This window comes from Leptodactylus fuscus, chromosome 1 (genome assembly GCF_031893055.1).
Source record: "Leptodactylus fuscus isolate aLepFus1 chromosome 1, aLepFus1.hap2, whole genome shotgun sequence".
Lineage (NCBI taxonomy): Eukaryota > Metazoa > Chordata > Amphibia > Anura > Leptodactylidae > Leptodactylus > Leptodactylus fuscus.
Window position 1 is genome coordinate 18,279,598 of NC_134265.1, and position 12,261 is coordinate 18,291,858.

Sequence of the window (12,261 nt, forward strand, 5' to 3'; positions counted from 1 at the left end):
CACACACGTGACGTTTGGAGACTGGATGGCACTGCATACGACCCCAAGAATACCATCCCTACAGTCAAGCATGGTGGTGGCAGCATCATGCTGTGGGGCTGCTTCTCAGCCAAGGGGCCTGGCCATCTGATCCGCATCCATGGGAAGATGGATAGCACGGCCTACCTGGAGATTTTGGCCAAGAACCTCCGCTCCTCCATCAAGGATCTTAAGATGGGTCGTCATTTCATCTTCCAACAAGACAACGACCCAAAGCACACAGCCAAGAAAACCAAGGCCTGGTTCAAGAGGGAAAAAATCAAGGTGTTGCAGTGGCCTAGTCAGTCTCCTGACCTTAACCCAATTGAAAACTTGTGGAAGGAGCTCAAGATTAAAGTCCACATGAGACACCCAAAGAACCTAGATAACTTGGAGAAGATCTACATGGGCCAAGATAACTCCAGAGACCTGTGCCGGCCTGATCAGGTCTTATAAAAGACGATTATTAGCTGTAATTGCAAACAAGGGTTATTCCACAAAATATTAAACCTAGGGGTTGAATAATAATTGACCCACACTTTTATGTTTAAAATTTATTAAAATTTAACTGAGCAACATAACTTTTTGGTTTGTAAAATTTATGCATCTGTTAATAAATCCTGCTCTTGTTTGAAGTTTGAAGGCTCTAACTTATTTGCATCTTATCAAACCTGCTAAATCGGCAGGGGGTTGAATACTACTTGTAGGCACTGTACATAGAGGCGACTCAGCGCCACACCCAACCCGCAGACGAAGTCGTAGGCACACGCTAGTTGTTAATACTTGGAAGAAGTGTCATCTCCTTCTGCTCGAAGGGCCTTGAGTACCATTTTGTGCACCTTCCATTGAAGATCTACAAGTCTCCAAGGTAACAGACTACAAAGAAACCCTTTGTAGTCTGATCGTCCAGGCATACTCCCTTCTCGTCGACTTAGGGTTGTTGTTATTATTGGGTGCTCTTAGTATATATTTCTTGTAATTATGTGCATCCCCTTTAAGCCCTGATTTTCCAACTAACCTGCCGAAACATGGACAAATCCAACACGTGAGACCTCTGCTTGCAGTCTCTCATATATCTTTACATTCTGTAGGGCTGAATTTAGGAATTTGACATGAAGGGGGTTATTATTAATTTTGCAATACAAGCCGGGAGGTCCGTAATTCATAACAGGTTAACATCACTAAACTTTATACGTAGCGGTTTCCTTACGTTGTCACTCACAAGACTCAAAGTCTTTCGATAAATCCTCCTCCTGTCACAGATGGTTAGAAGTGTGGTAGTATTAACCAGCACCAGAAGACAGGCCTTCACAACTACACATATGACCCCAATCTAACCTAGGCCCTCCTAACTTATCTGGAGCTCCCCTTAAAGATTCCCATGCCAGTGTAAGTCTGATCCACCTAGTCATAAAAATTGCGTCCCCATTATTCTTTTTCCGGTCCCCAGTCAACCTCCATGTTTCCTAGTTGATGCTAGAAAATACTCTACACGTCACATATTATAAACCCCTTTAAAGAGAACCTTTAACCACCCCCACCAACTCTAACTCTTTGCATCCTTTAATAGGAGGCATTCCACAGATTCCGGCGCAGTTGTAATTTTTTCTCTAGCCCCCACCGTTCCTGAGAAATTGGTCCTGTTAGTTTCTGCACAGACTATGTGCTCTCATGCCAGGTGGGCGGATCCCAGACTATCTGCTCCAGCTCAGGACCGCCCACCAGACAATAGAGAGCCCAATTTTCATACCGGGTGCTGAAAATAACAAATGATTGCTCAGGAATGGTGAGGGCTAGAGAAAAAATTCCAACTGCGCCAGAATCATTGGAGCAATGTCTATTAAAGTACACAAGGATTTGGAGTTTATGGAGGTGGTGAAAGATCCCCTTTAAGATAAAGGGAGACAACTGCCGAGAAACCATTTTAGCTAACAACGTCTTACCATTCACATGGCTGATGAGATCTGAACGCCTGGAGAGAAGCATCCATTCCGGCAAAATCCCAAAACTTGACGTCATAATCATAGCCGCCAGTGACGAGACGGGCACCAGAAGGGTCCAACCCCAGAGCAGAGACCTAGACGAGACAAGTGACAACATTACAAATAGTATAAACTACATACTAATAGATACACACAGTGGATAGGGCATGACTTGCTGAGATGGGAATGCCCCTTTAAGGGTTTTGGGGAAACTGTAACGGACAGCACAGTCTCTCCCGCGTGACCGCAAGTGACTTGTAATACTATAGCAGTGGTGAAGACGTAAATCAGATACATACAGCCCCAATCTGCCTGTACAGCAGATAACACAGTGATCTACAGATAGGAAACCTTCTGCATAATGTCACAAAGGTCCCAAAGAATAAAGAAGGCTCATGGGGTCGCCCTCAGGGTCACACTTAGTAAATCAATTACTAATTTCCCCTTTAAACCCAAATCCAAATCTTCAACTCAACTTCAGATACCAGCTGAGGAAGAGGTGACACCCTTGGTGGTACACAGGGGAACATGGAGCGTCTCTGCCCCCCACCCCATGAAAGGAGCCTTGTGTGCCCCCCTTTATCTGTCCCCACATTAATCACCGGGCTTTGTTCTTTGACTTTATGGTGCCCGACACTTTAAAAAGTCTCCTATAAGAGGTCAAAGATTTCAGGGAGAAGATTTAGGAGCTGGTTTGGAGACTCTCAGATTGAGCCAGAAGAACTTTCTTGACCTCCGTTTTGCTTCAATGACTCTCTAAGTAGAAGGATCCAAGGACAATTGAAATCCCAAATGGGAGTCTTTTGTGCTCCTGGTGAAGGGCAATTTAACAGGGATAATACAGTGTCAGGCACAGATCATCATAGTAAGTAAAGCCTGACATGAGAGCGAACGGGATACATGATGTGGTACGTCCTATACATCGTCCAGGACTGACCACAGAGGTCCCCTCAGAGCTGACAATCTAATCTAAAGAATAAGGCACAAGTTAAGGATTGAAAAAGAACAAATTAACCGAAAAGGAGGGAAGGTAGAGGGGGAAGAGGATGGGGGGGAGGGGGTAGAGGATGGGGGGGTAGAGGAGGAGGAGGACAGGGAAGGTAGAGGGGGAGGAGGACAGGGAAGGTAGAGGGGGAGGAGGACAGGGAAGGTAGAGGGGGAAGAAGACAGGGAAGGTAGAGGGGGAAGAGGACGGGGGGGGGGTAGAGGGGGAAGAGGACGGGGGGGGGTAGAGGGGGAAGAGGACAGGGAAGATAGAGGGGGAAGAGGACAGGGAAGGTAGAGGGGGAAGAAGACAGGGAAGGTAGAGGGGGAAGAAGACAGGGAAGGTAGAGGGGGAAGAGGATGGGGGGGGTAGAGGGGGAAGAGGACAGGGAAGATAGAGGGGGAAGAGGACAGGGAAGGTAGAGGGGGAAGAAGACAGGGAAGGTAGAGGGGGAAGAGGACAGAGGAGTAGAGGACAGAGGGAAGTAGAGGACAGAGGCGGGTAGAGGACAGAGGGAGGGTAGAGGACAGAGGGAGGGTAGAGGACAGAGGGAGGGTAGAGGACAGAGGGAGGGTAGAGGACAGAAGGGGGGTAGAGGACAGAAGGGGGGTAGAGGACAGAAGGGGGTAGAGGACAGAAGGGGGTAGAGGACAGAAGGGGGTAGAGGACAGAAGGGGGGGTAGAGGACAGAGGGGGGGGTAGAGGACAGAGGGGGGGGTAGAGGACAGAGGGGGGGGTAGAGGACAGAGGGGGGGGGTAGAGGACAGAGGGGGGGGGGTAGAGGACAGAGGGGGGGGTAGAGGACAGAGGGGGGGGTAGAGGACAGAGGGGGGGGGGTAGAGGGGAAGCCCATCTAGGGAGAGAAGTTGCCCTAAATAACTTTATTAGGTTGGGATTGCCAAGGGAAAGATTACTAGGTACTGAGGCGGAGACCGAATACAGGACCTCGGGTCGACTGTGAGGGAGAACAATGCAATGAACAAAGATAGAGGCAGGGATGGGTGACTGGAGATGCCGGGACCTGCCAATAACCTTCAGTCTGCGATGGATTGCTGGATGCTGTTAGTGGTGCAGTCGGGAGGAGAGAGGATGGCAGGGAGCGGAGCTCTGCTTATGCCATTGTTTTCTCGCTCCTAGTCATGTGATCGCTGTACTGTTACGAGCCGTGCACCTGCGTGTCCATCACACGACTTGAGTTGTGAAATTCTGTATTAACACAATTCCTTGAAAGGACCGAACTGATGAGGCGGTCAGACACAGAGGTGCGGCGCTTCGTGGAAGAATGAAAAGTTTATATGTAAAAATATCCCAAAATGTTTAGGCTACCAGTCTCCGGGGAGATCAGGCTGAGATATAAGCATCAGCAGAGGGGCGGAGGCTCCGCTCTGCACGCCCACACCAGGACACTGTAGCAAATGGACCAGTCATGACACCAATCTGCTGGATGGATATAGCATTCCGGTCACATGTCATATGGGTGGGACCAGGACTGCACAGAGCAAGGGTGTGGCTTATGTAGCTCTAAACGGGAGTGTGGCTTATGTAGCACTAAGCAGGGGTGTGGCTTATGTAGCACTAAGCAGGGGTGTGGCTTAATCTGCACTCACAGACATCTTGAGACGCTTCCTTCATTAGAATCATGATAATACATAAAATGCTTGTGAATAAAAGGTAAGTAAATACATAATAGAGGATCACTTACTGTCTTTGTGCCGTGCTGAAGGGTGATCTCATGTGAGTCCGGGATCCTTTTAATGGGGTTCTGGAACAGAAAACATGGATGTAAGATGAGAGTATATACTATTCCTGTATCCTGTGCGAAGCTCTAGTGAGCTCCTCCTAGTGATGGCTGTATAATCCATATGTAGTGAGCTCCCCTAGTGGTGGCTGTATAATCCATATGGAGTAAGCTCCCCCTAGTGGTGGCTGTATAATCTGTATGTAGTGAGCTCCCCCTAGTGGTGACTGTATAATCTGTATGTAGTGACCTCCCCCTAGTGGTGACTGTATAATCTGTATGTAGTGACCTCCCCCTAGTGGTGACTGTATAATCTGTATGTAGTGACCTCCCCCTAGTGGTGACTGTATAATCTGTATGTAGTGAGCTCCTATTAGTGGTGACTGTATAATCTGTATGTAGTGAGCTCCCCTAATGGTGGATGTATAATCTGTATGTAGTGAGCTCCCCTAATGGTGGATGTATAATCTGTATGTAGTGAGCTCCCCCAAATGGTGGCTGTATAACCCATATGTAGTGAGCTCCCCTAGTGGTGACTGTATAATCTGTATGTAGTGACCTCCCCCTAGTGGTGACTGTGTAATCTGTATGTAGTGAGCTCCCTCTAGTGGTGGCTGTATAATCTGTATGTAGTGAGTTCCTACTAGTGGTGACTGTATAATCTGTATGTAGTGAACGCCCCCTAGTGGTGGCTGTATAATCTATATACAGTGAGCTCCCCTAGTGGTAGCTGCAGGAAGATTGCATTATACTTTTCAAGCTGTGTGTAATAAAGTGAGGATTGGGCCCATGTTGAGCCTTACTATGGGGTACTACGATTTCTGTGTACATTCCTGCACTTTATCATAGAGCCACCCCCCTTAGAATTGGTTTATAACTTGGAAGAAACGGTTACCACTAATATAATTGGTGTGGGGGCAAAATGGAGGCCGGGGTTATTTCTAGCTTCTATGACAGGGGCCGGCGCTCACTACTGAAATGAATGAGCTATGGAAGACGCCATGACAGGTCATAAAGCACTGGGAACCCCCATAGAATAGACAGTGCAGCAGTGTGACCGCTCGCTGACATTACAAACAGCGCCATGTTTGCTCTGCTGATTACGATGGATACGATGACATCCCGCTGAATATCGCGCTCACATTCCTGCCCGCGGCCATGAGATTCAGAGACGCAGTTCAGACAAATCCATCACAACACCAACCATTCCAGCCCGGCCGCTCATTCCTCTGGGGTAACGTCTTACAAGACGCACAAGTCACCAGAGGGACGGAAAAGGGTTTCTTAAAGGGAACTCGCCCTACAAGTTTGTAGAGTGGCCTGCTTCATGGAGAGGCAGTGACATGTGAAAGACGCTCTCATATATGGTGCAGATCTCAGGGCCACCGGTGGCAGAAAGGACTTGCAAGGGTAAGTGCACATGAAGCTTCCTCAATAAAAAACCTCCCAACTCTCCCATTCATTTCAATTGGGACTCAGACGGGTTTATTATCAGGTAGAAGGAACAAAAGGCGTCTTCATCAGGCAGATTCTGTCTCGCAAAGCCCATTGAAATGAATGGGTGATAGGAAAAAAAAACACTGCAAAAATGCTAGCTGTATACCCGCCTCTCATTCATATCAATGGGTGAACATAGGCTAATAGTCAACTGCTGGAAAACAAGGCTTGCCCTGATAAGTAGTGGCCAAGTCAGTGATGGGGGAACCAATGAGCCAGGCACTGACGGGGAAGGGTCCACAGACGCAGGTACTGCAACAAGGATGGGTCCAGAGAGGCAGGCACTGCGATGGGGAGGGATACAGAGAAGCAGGCAGGTACTGCGACATGGAAGGGCCCAGAGAAACAGGCACTATAACAGGGAAGGGTCCACAGATGCAGGCACTACGACGGGGAAGGGTCCACAGACACAGGCACTACGACGGGGAAGGGTCCACAGATGCAGGCACTGCAACAAGGATGGGTCCAGAGAGGCAGGCACTGCAATGGGCAGGCGTACAGAGAAGCAGGCAGGTACTACGACATGGAAGGGCCCAGAGAGACAGGCACTATAATGGGGAAGGGTCCACAGACACAGGCACTACAACGGAGAAGGGTCCACAGACACAGGCACTACGACAGAGAAGGGTCCACAAACACAGGCACTACAACGGAGAAGGGTCCACATACGCAGGCACTACAACGGAGAAGGGTCCACATACGCAGGCACTACAACGGAGAAGGGTCCACATACGCAGGCACTACAACGGAGAAGGGTCCACATACGCAGGCACTATGACAGAGAAGGGTCCACAAACACAGGCACTACAACGGAGAAGGGTCCACATACGCAGGCACTACAACGGAGAAGGGTCCACATACGCAGGCACTACAACGGAGAAGGGTCCACATACGCAGGCACTACAACGGAGAAGGGTCCACATACGCAGGCACTACAACGGAGAAGGGTCCACATACGCAGGCACTACAACGGAGAAGGGTCCACATACGCAGGCACTACAACGGAGAAGGGTCCACATACGCAGGCACTATGACAGAGAAGGGTCCACAAACACAGGCACTACAACGGAGAAGGGTCCACATACGCAGGCACTACAACGGAGAAGGGTCCACATACGCAGGCACTACAACGGAGAAGGGTCCACATACGCAGGCACTACAACGGAGAAGGGTCCACATACGCAGGCACTACGACAGAGAAGGGTCCACAAACACAGGCACTACAACGGAGAAGGGTCCACATACGCAGGCACTACAACGGAGAAGGGTCCACATACGCAGGCACTACAACGGAGAAGGGTCCACATACACAGGCACTACAACGGAGAAGGGTCCACATACGCAGGCACTATAACGGAGAAGGGTCCACAGACGCAGGCACTACGATGGGGAAAGGTCCACAGACGCAGGCACTACAACGGAGAAGGGTCCACAGACACAGGCACTATGACGGGGAAGGGTCCACAGATGCAGGAACTACAACTGGGAAGGGTCCATAGACACAGTGACAAGGATGGGTCCATAGTGGCAGGTACTGTGAGAGGGAAGAGCCCAGAGCGGCAGGCACTACGACAGGGAAGGGCCCATAGACACAGGCACTATGATGGGGAAGGGCCCACAGATACACCTACTGCGACAAGGAGGGGTCCAGAGACGCAGGCACTGCGACAAGAGAGGTCCAAAGGTGCTGGCAAATGGGAAGTGTCCATAGAGGCTGCCACTGTGAGGAGGGGACCACTGAGCTTAGCACTTTCATGGTATGGGGGTGCAGTGTAGCTGGCACTGTTATGGGGGTTACTCAAACCCTGCTCTCATACCAGTCCCTAGACGTTGCCCCCTGGATATCACAGTCACTGGGCCCAGCCATGCCAGCTCCACCCCCTTGTACACAAGGTCCTCGCAAACACAGAAAACAAGAATAAATTCAGGCATGTGGTGTCCATGACCTGGCAGGAAATGACTAAGAACCGCACCGAACATTCACCAAAGGATTATCTATCATGGAAACAAGAGTGTACCCGCACACAATTGGGAAGCAGAGTCATCCAGTGTAGACGTGCCCTCACAGTGCCATGGGTTATAGAAGACTAGAACAAAGGGTCTGCATTTTTTCCACCAAAAATAGCGCCATTCTTGTGCATTGGTTGTGTCTGGTATTGCATTTCGGACCTATATGGGCAAAGGATAATACCAGGCACAACCTAAGCGTGGCGCACTTTCTAATCTCATGCAAAACCCTACCAGGAATCTGAATCACAACCCTATAAAACCAGAGATATTTATGGTCACCTAGCTTTCATGTTGCAGCTCCTGTGAGTGCGCCCCATTAGGGTACATGGATGCCATGGTCGGGGGCCTCCGCTCACTGACACTTGTCTGGCGGACCAAGGGGTCTATGTAATTCATGGGCTGCCAATAGTCTGCACAGCCGCTACTACATTGATGTGCATGTGCACAGTGACACCTACTGGTCAGTGTCCTATACAACACTTTCTACTCTCCTCAACACAGGGACTCACAATCCCAAAAAAGGGGCTCAGTCAGGTTCTGTGAATTGAAGAAGTTGGTGTCACCAAGATCTGCAAAAGATGAAATTGTCAAGTGCTTAGCTCCAATCTGTGTCAACTGGGAGGGGCACAAATGGCAGATTAAAGCAAAGTTTTTTTAACCACATAAAACCTCAAAGTCGTATCCAGTGTTGTGTAAGGTCTCCTGTTCACCTACATGCCAGATATCGCCACTAGGGTGTCTAGGCGCTGGTCAGTGTTATGTGTCCTGGTGGTCAGGAGAACGATGAACTGAAGTCACAGCAAGAGATGTGCGGAGGCGACGGCGGCATAGGCGGATAGTACGACTGGAGGAAATGGGGGGTAGTGATCTCAAGTCTAGGGTGGCAAACATTGTGGACAAGAAGCAACAGAAGGGGTTAACACCTCATTGGACTGGAATGGACGCCTATCCTCTTCAGTAATGGACGTGTGGACGCCTGTGCTCTTCAGTAATGAAGGCCTATCCTCCTCAGTAATGGACGCCTATCCTCCTCAGTAAGGGACGCCTATCCTCCTCAGTAAGGGACGCCTATCCTCCTCAGTAAGGGACGCCTATCCTCCTCAGTAATGGACGCCTATCCTCCTCAGTAAGGGACGCCTATCCTCCTCAGTAATGGACGCCTATCCTCCTCAGTAATGGAGGTCTATCCTCCTCAGTAATGGACGCCTATCCTCCTCAGTAATGGACGCCTATCCTCCTCAGTAATGGAGGTCTATCCTCCTCAGTAAGGGACGCCTATCCTCCTCAGTAAGGGACGCCTATCCTCCTCAGTAATGGACGCCTATCCTCCTCAGTAATGGACGCCTATCCTCCTCAGTAATGGACGCCTATCCTCCTCAGTAATGGACGCCTATCCTCCTCAGTAATGGAGGTCTATCCTCCTCAGTAATGGACGCCTATCCTCCTCAGTAATGGACGCCTATCCTCCTCAGTAATGGACGCCTATCCTCCTCAGTAATGGAGGTCTATCCTCTTCAGTAATGGAGGTCTATCCTCTTCAGTAATGGAGGTCTATCCTCTTCAGTAATGGACGCCTATCCTCTTCAGTAATGGAGGTCTATCCTCTTCAGTAATGGAGGTCTATCCTCTTCAGTAATGGACGCCTATCCTCTTCAGTAATGGAGGTCTATCCTCTTCAGTCATGGAGGTCTATCCTCTTCAGTCATGGACGCCTATCCTCCTCAGTAATGGACGCCTATCCTCTTCAGTAATGGAGGTCTATCCTCTTCAGTAATGGACGCCTATCCTCCTCAGTAATGGATGCCTATCCTCTTCAGTAATGGAGGTCTATCCTCTTCAGTCATGGAGGTCTATCCTCTTCAGTCATGGAGGTCTATCCTCTTCAGTCATGGAGGTCTATCCTCTTCAGTAATGGACGCTTATCCTCTTCAGTCATGGAGGTCTATCCTCTTCAGTCATGGAGGTCTATCCTCTTCAGTCATGGAGGTCTATCCTCTTCAGTCATGGACGCCTATCCTCTTCAGTAATGGACGCCTATCCTCTTCAGTAATGGAGGTCTATCCTCTTCAGTAATGGAGGTCTATCCTCTTCAGTAATGGACGCCTATCCTCTTCAGTAATGGACGCCTATCCTCTTCAGTAATGGACGCCTATCCTCTTCAGTAATGGAGGTCTATCCTCTTCAGTAATGGAGGTCTATCCTCTTCAGTAATGGAGGTCTATCCTCTTCAGTAATGGAGGCCTATCCTCTTCAGTAATGGAGGTCTATCCTCTTCAGTAATGGAGGCCTATCCTCTTCAGTAATGGACGCCTATCCTCTTCAGTAATGGAGGCCTATCCTCTTCAGTAATGGAGGTCTATCCTCTTCAGTAATGGAGGCCTATCCTCTTCAGTAATGGAGGTCTATCCTCTTCAGTAATGGAGGCCTATCCTCTTCAGTAATGGAGGTCTATCCTCTTCAGTAATGGAGGCCTATCCTCTTCAGTAATGGAGGTCTATCCTCTTCAGTAATGGAGGCCTATCCTCTTCAGTAATGGACGCCTATCCTCTTCAGTAATGGAGGCCTATCCTCTTCAATAATGGAGGTCTATCCTCTTCAGTAATGGACGCCTATCCTCTTCAATAATGGAGGTCTATCCTCTTCAGTAATGGACGCCTATCCTCTTCAGTAATGGAGGTCTATCCTCTTCAGTAATGGACGCCTATCCTCTTCAGTAATGGACGCCTATCCTCTTCAGTAATGGAGGTCCTGGACGCCGCTGGTTATTTGTTTCACCGTTGCATCAGCTTCATAGTTTTGATGCCTTCAGTGTGAATCTACAATTATCATAGTCATGAAAATACAGAAAACTCTTTGAATGAGAAGGTGCGTCCAAACATTTGGCCTGTACTGTATATATTGAGGAGCGCAGTCAGTAGATCTTCTCAGACTTTCCCACATGAGTGACCGAGGTCACAGCAGGGCAGACCTAGACCAACCACTTCACTTCTCAGTCCTCTGACTCCAGCTTATTCCTCCCCATGGCAGGAACAATACAGCAGGCAGCGGTGTCCTCTAAACACAAGAGGCGGCCGGGTGTAAACACTGACGAGACGTTACAATGCACGGACCGCTCATCACTAAGGAAGCTGGTCTGGTCACAATATACCTGCCTGGTGGATACAAGACCTCGGAGAGCAATTATTAAGAAGAAAGTCCGCTGACCTATCCAAAAGATCAATATCGGATCAGTGGGGGCCCCGAGACCTGGAATGCCACAGATCAGCAACTTCTGCTTCACTGGCCAGGGAGGTCACGTTCATTGGTCATATGGCCAGCTGCAATACCAAGCAGAGCCACTATACAATGTGTGGCGCTGTCCTCGCCTTCAGAGAAGAGATCGCCGTGCTCACCCAAGCAATGCAGTCTCTTCAACTAGCTACTCTATGGGGGTCCTGTCTGTCGGACCCCCACCAATCTGATATTGCTCTATCCTAAAGATATCAATAATCCCTTTAAAGGGGGTGTACAGTCAATATAAATACAGTGTGTTCAGGGTCCTAAGCTTTTTACAAAGAGCGTCTCTCTCTGGAGGACCTGACCTGTCCTGCATTACAAATGGACACTGTGTAATACTTCATATCCCCTGTGGTGGCGCTGCAGGGAAATTTAACACTTATTGCCAGGTTTCCCCACTAGCTGGAGATGCCATCACAGGGGACACTGAGCAGCTTAAAGTCACAACGTAGGGTGTGGAGCGCCCCTTTAAGGCCACTAGGCAGTAGAGGACACCATCGCTCTCTCTTTTCCTTTCGCTCGCACCCTCTTCTAAATAAAACGTAAACGAATGAGACTTGAAGAACTTCCTGCCGGTGACCTGACGTGAGGATTACTCCATCGCTTCCCTCCTCTGTCCGCTCCACAATAGAATCTAAACAAAAGGCCATTTGTCAGAGTGATAGGATCGCGCACAAGACGCCGGCCATATTTAGAGCCGAGGATGGGAGAAGCCTGGAGACACCCCGGGGTCACTTCCTGCGGACGGCCACTTC

General features: G+C 49.3%; 1 protein-coding gene across 1 annotated transcript in view; it reads right to left on the bottom strand.

Moving 5' to 3' along the window:
• Positions 1-12,261, bottom strand: part of WDR70 (WD repeat domain 70) — a 140,173-nt gene that overhangs the window by 112,398 nt on the left and 15,514 nt on the right. Inside the window, exons 6-7 of the mRNA XM_075267604.1 lie at positions 4,688-4,747; positions 1,962-2,095 (exon numbers count right to left, since the gene is read on the bottom strand). Coding sequence (XP_075123705.1) covers positions 1,962-2,095; positions 4,688-4,747 — 194 coding nt within the window. The remainder of the gene's footprint in view (positions 1-1,961; positions 2,096-4,687; positions 4,748-12,261) is intronic.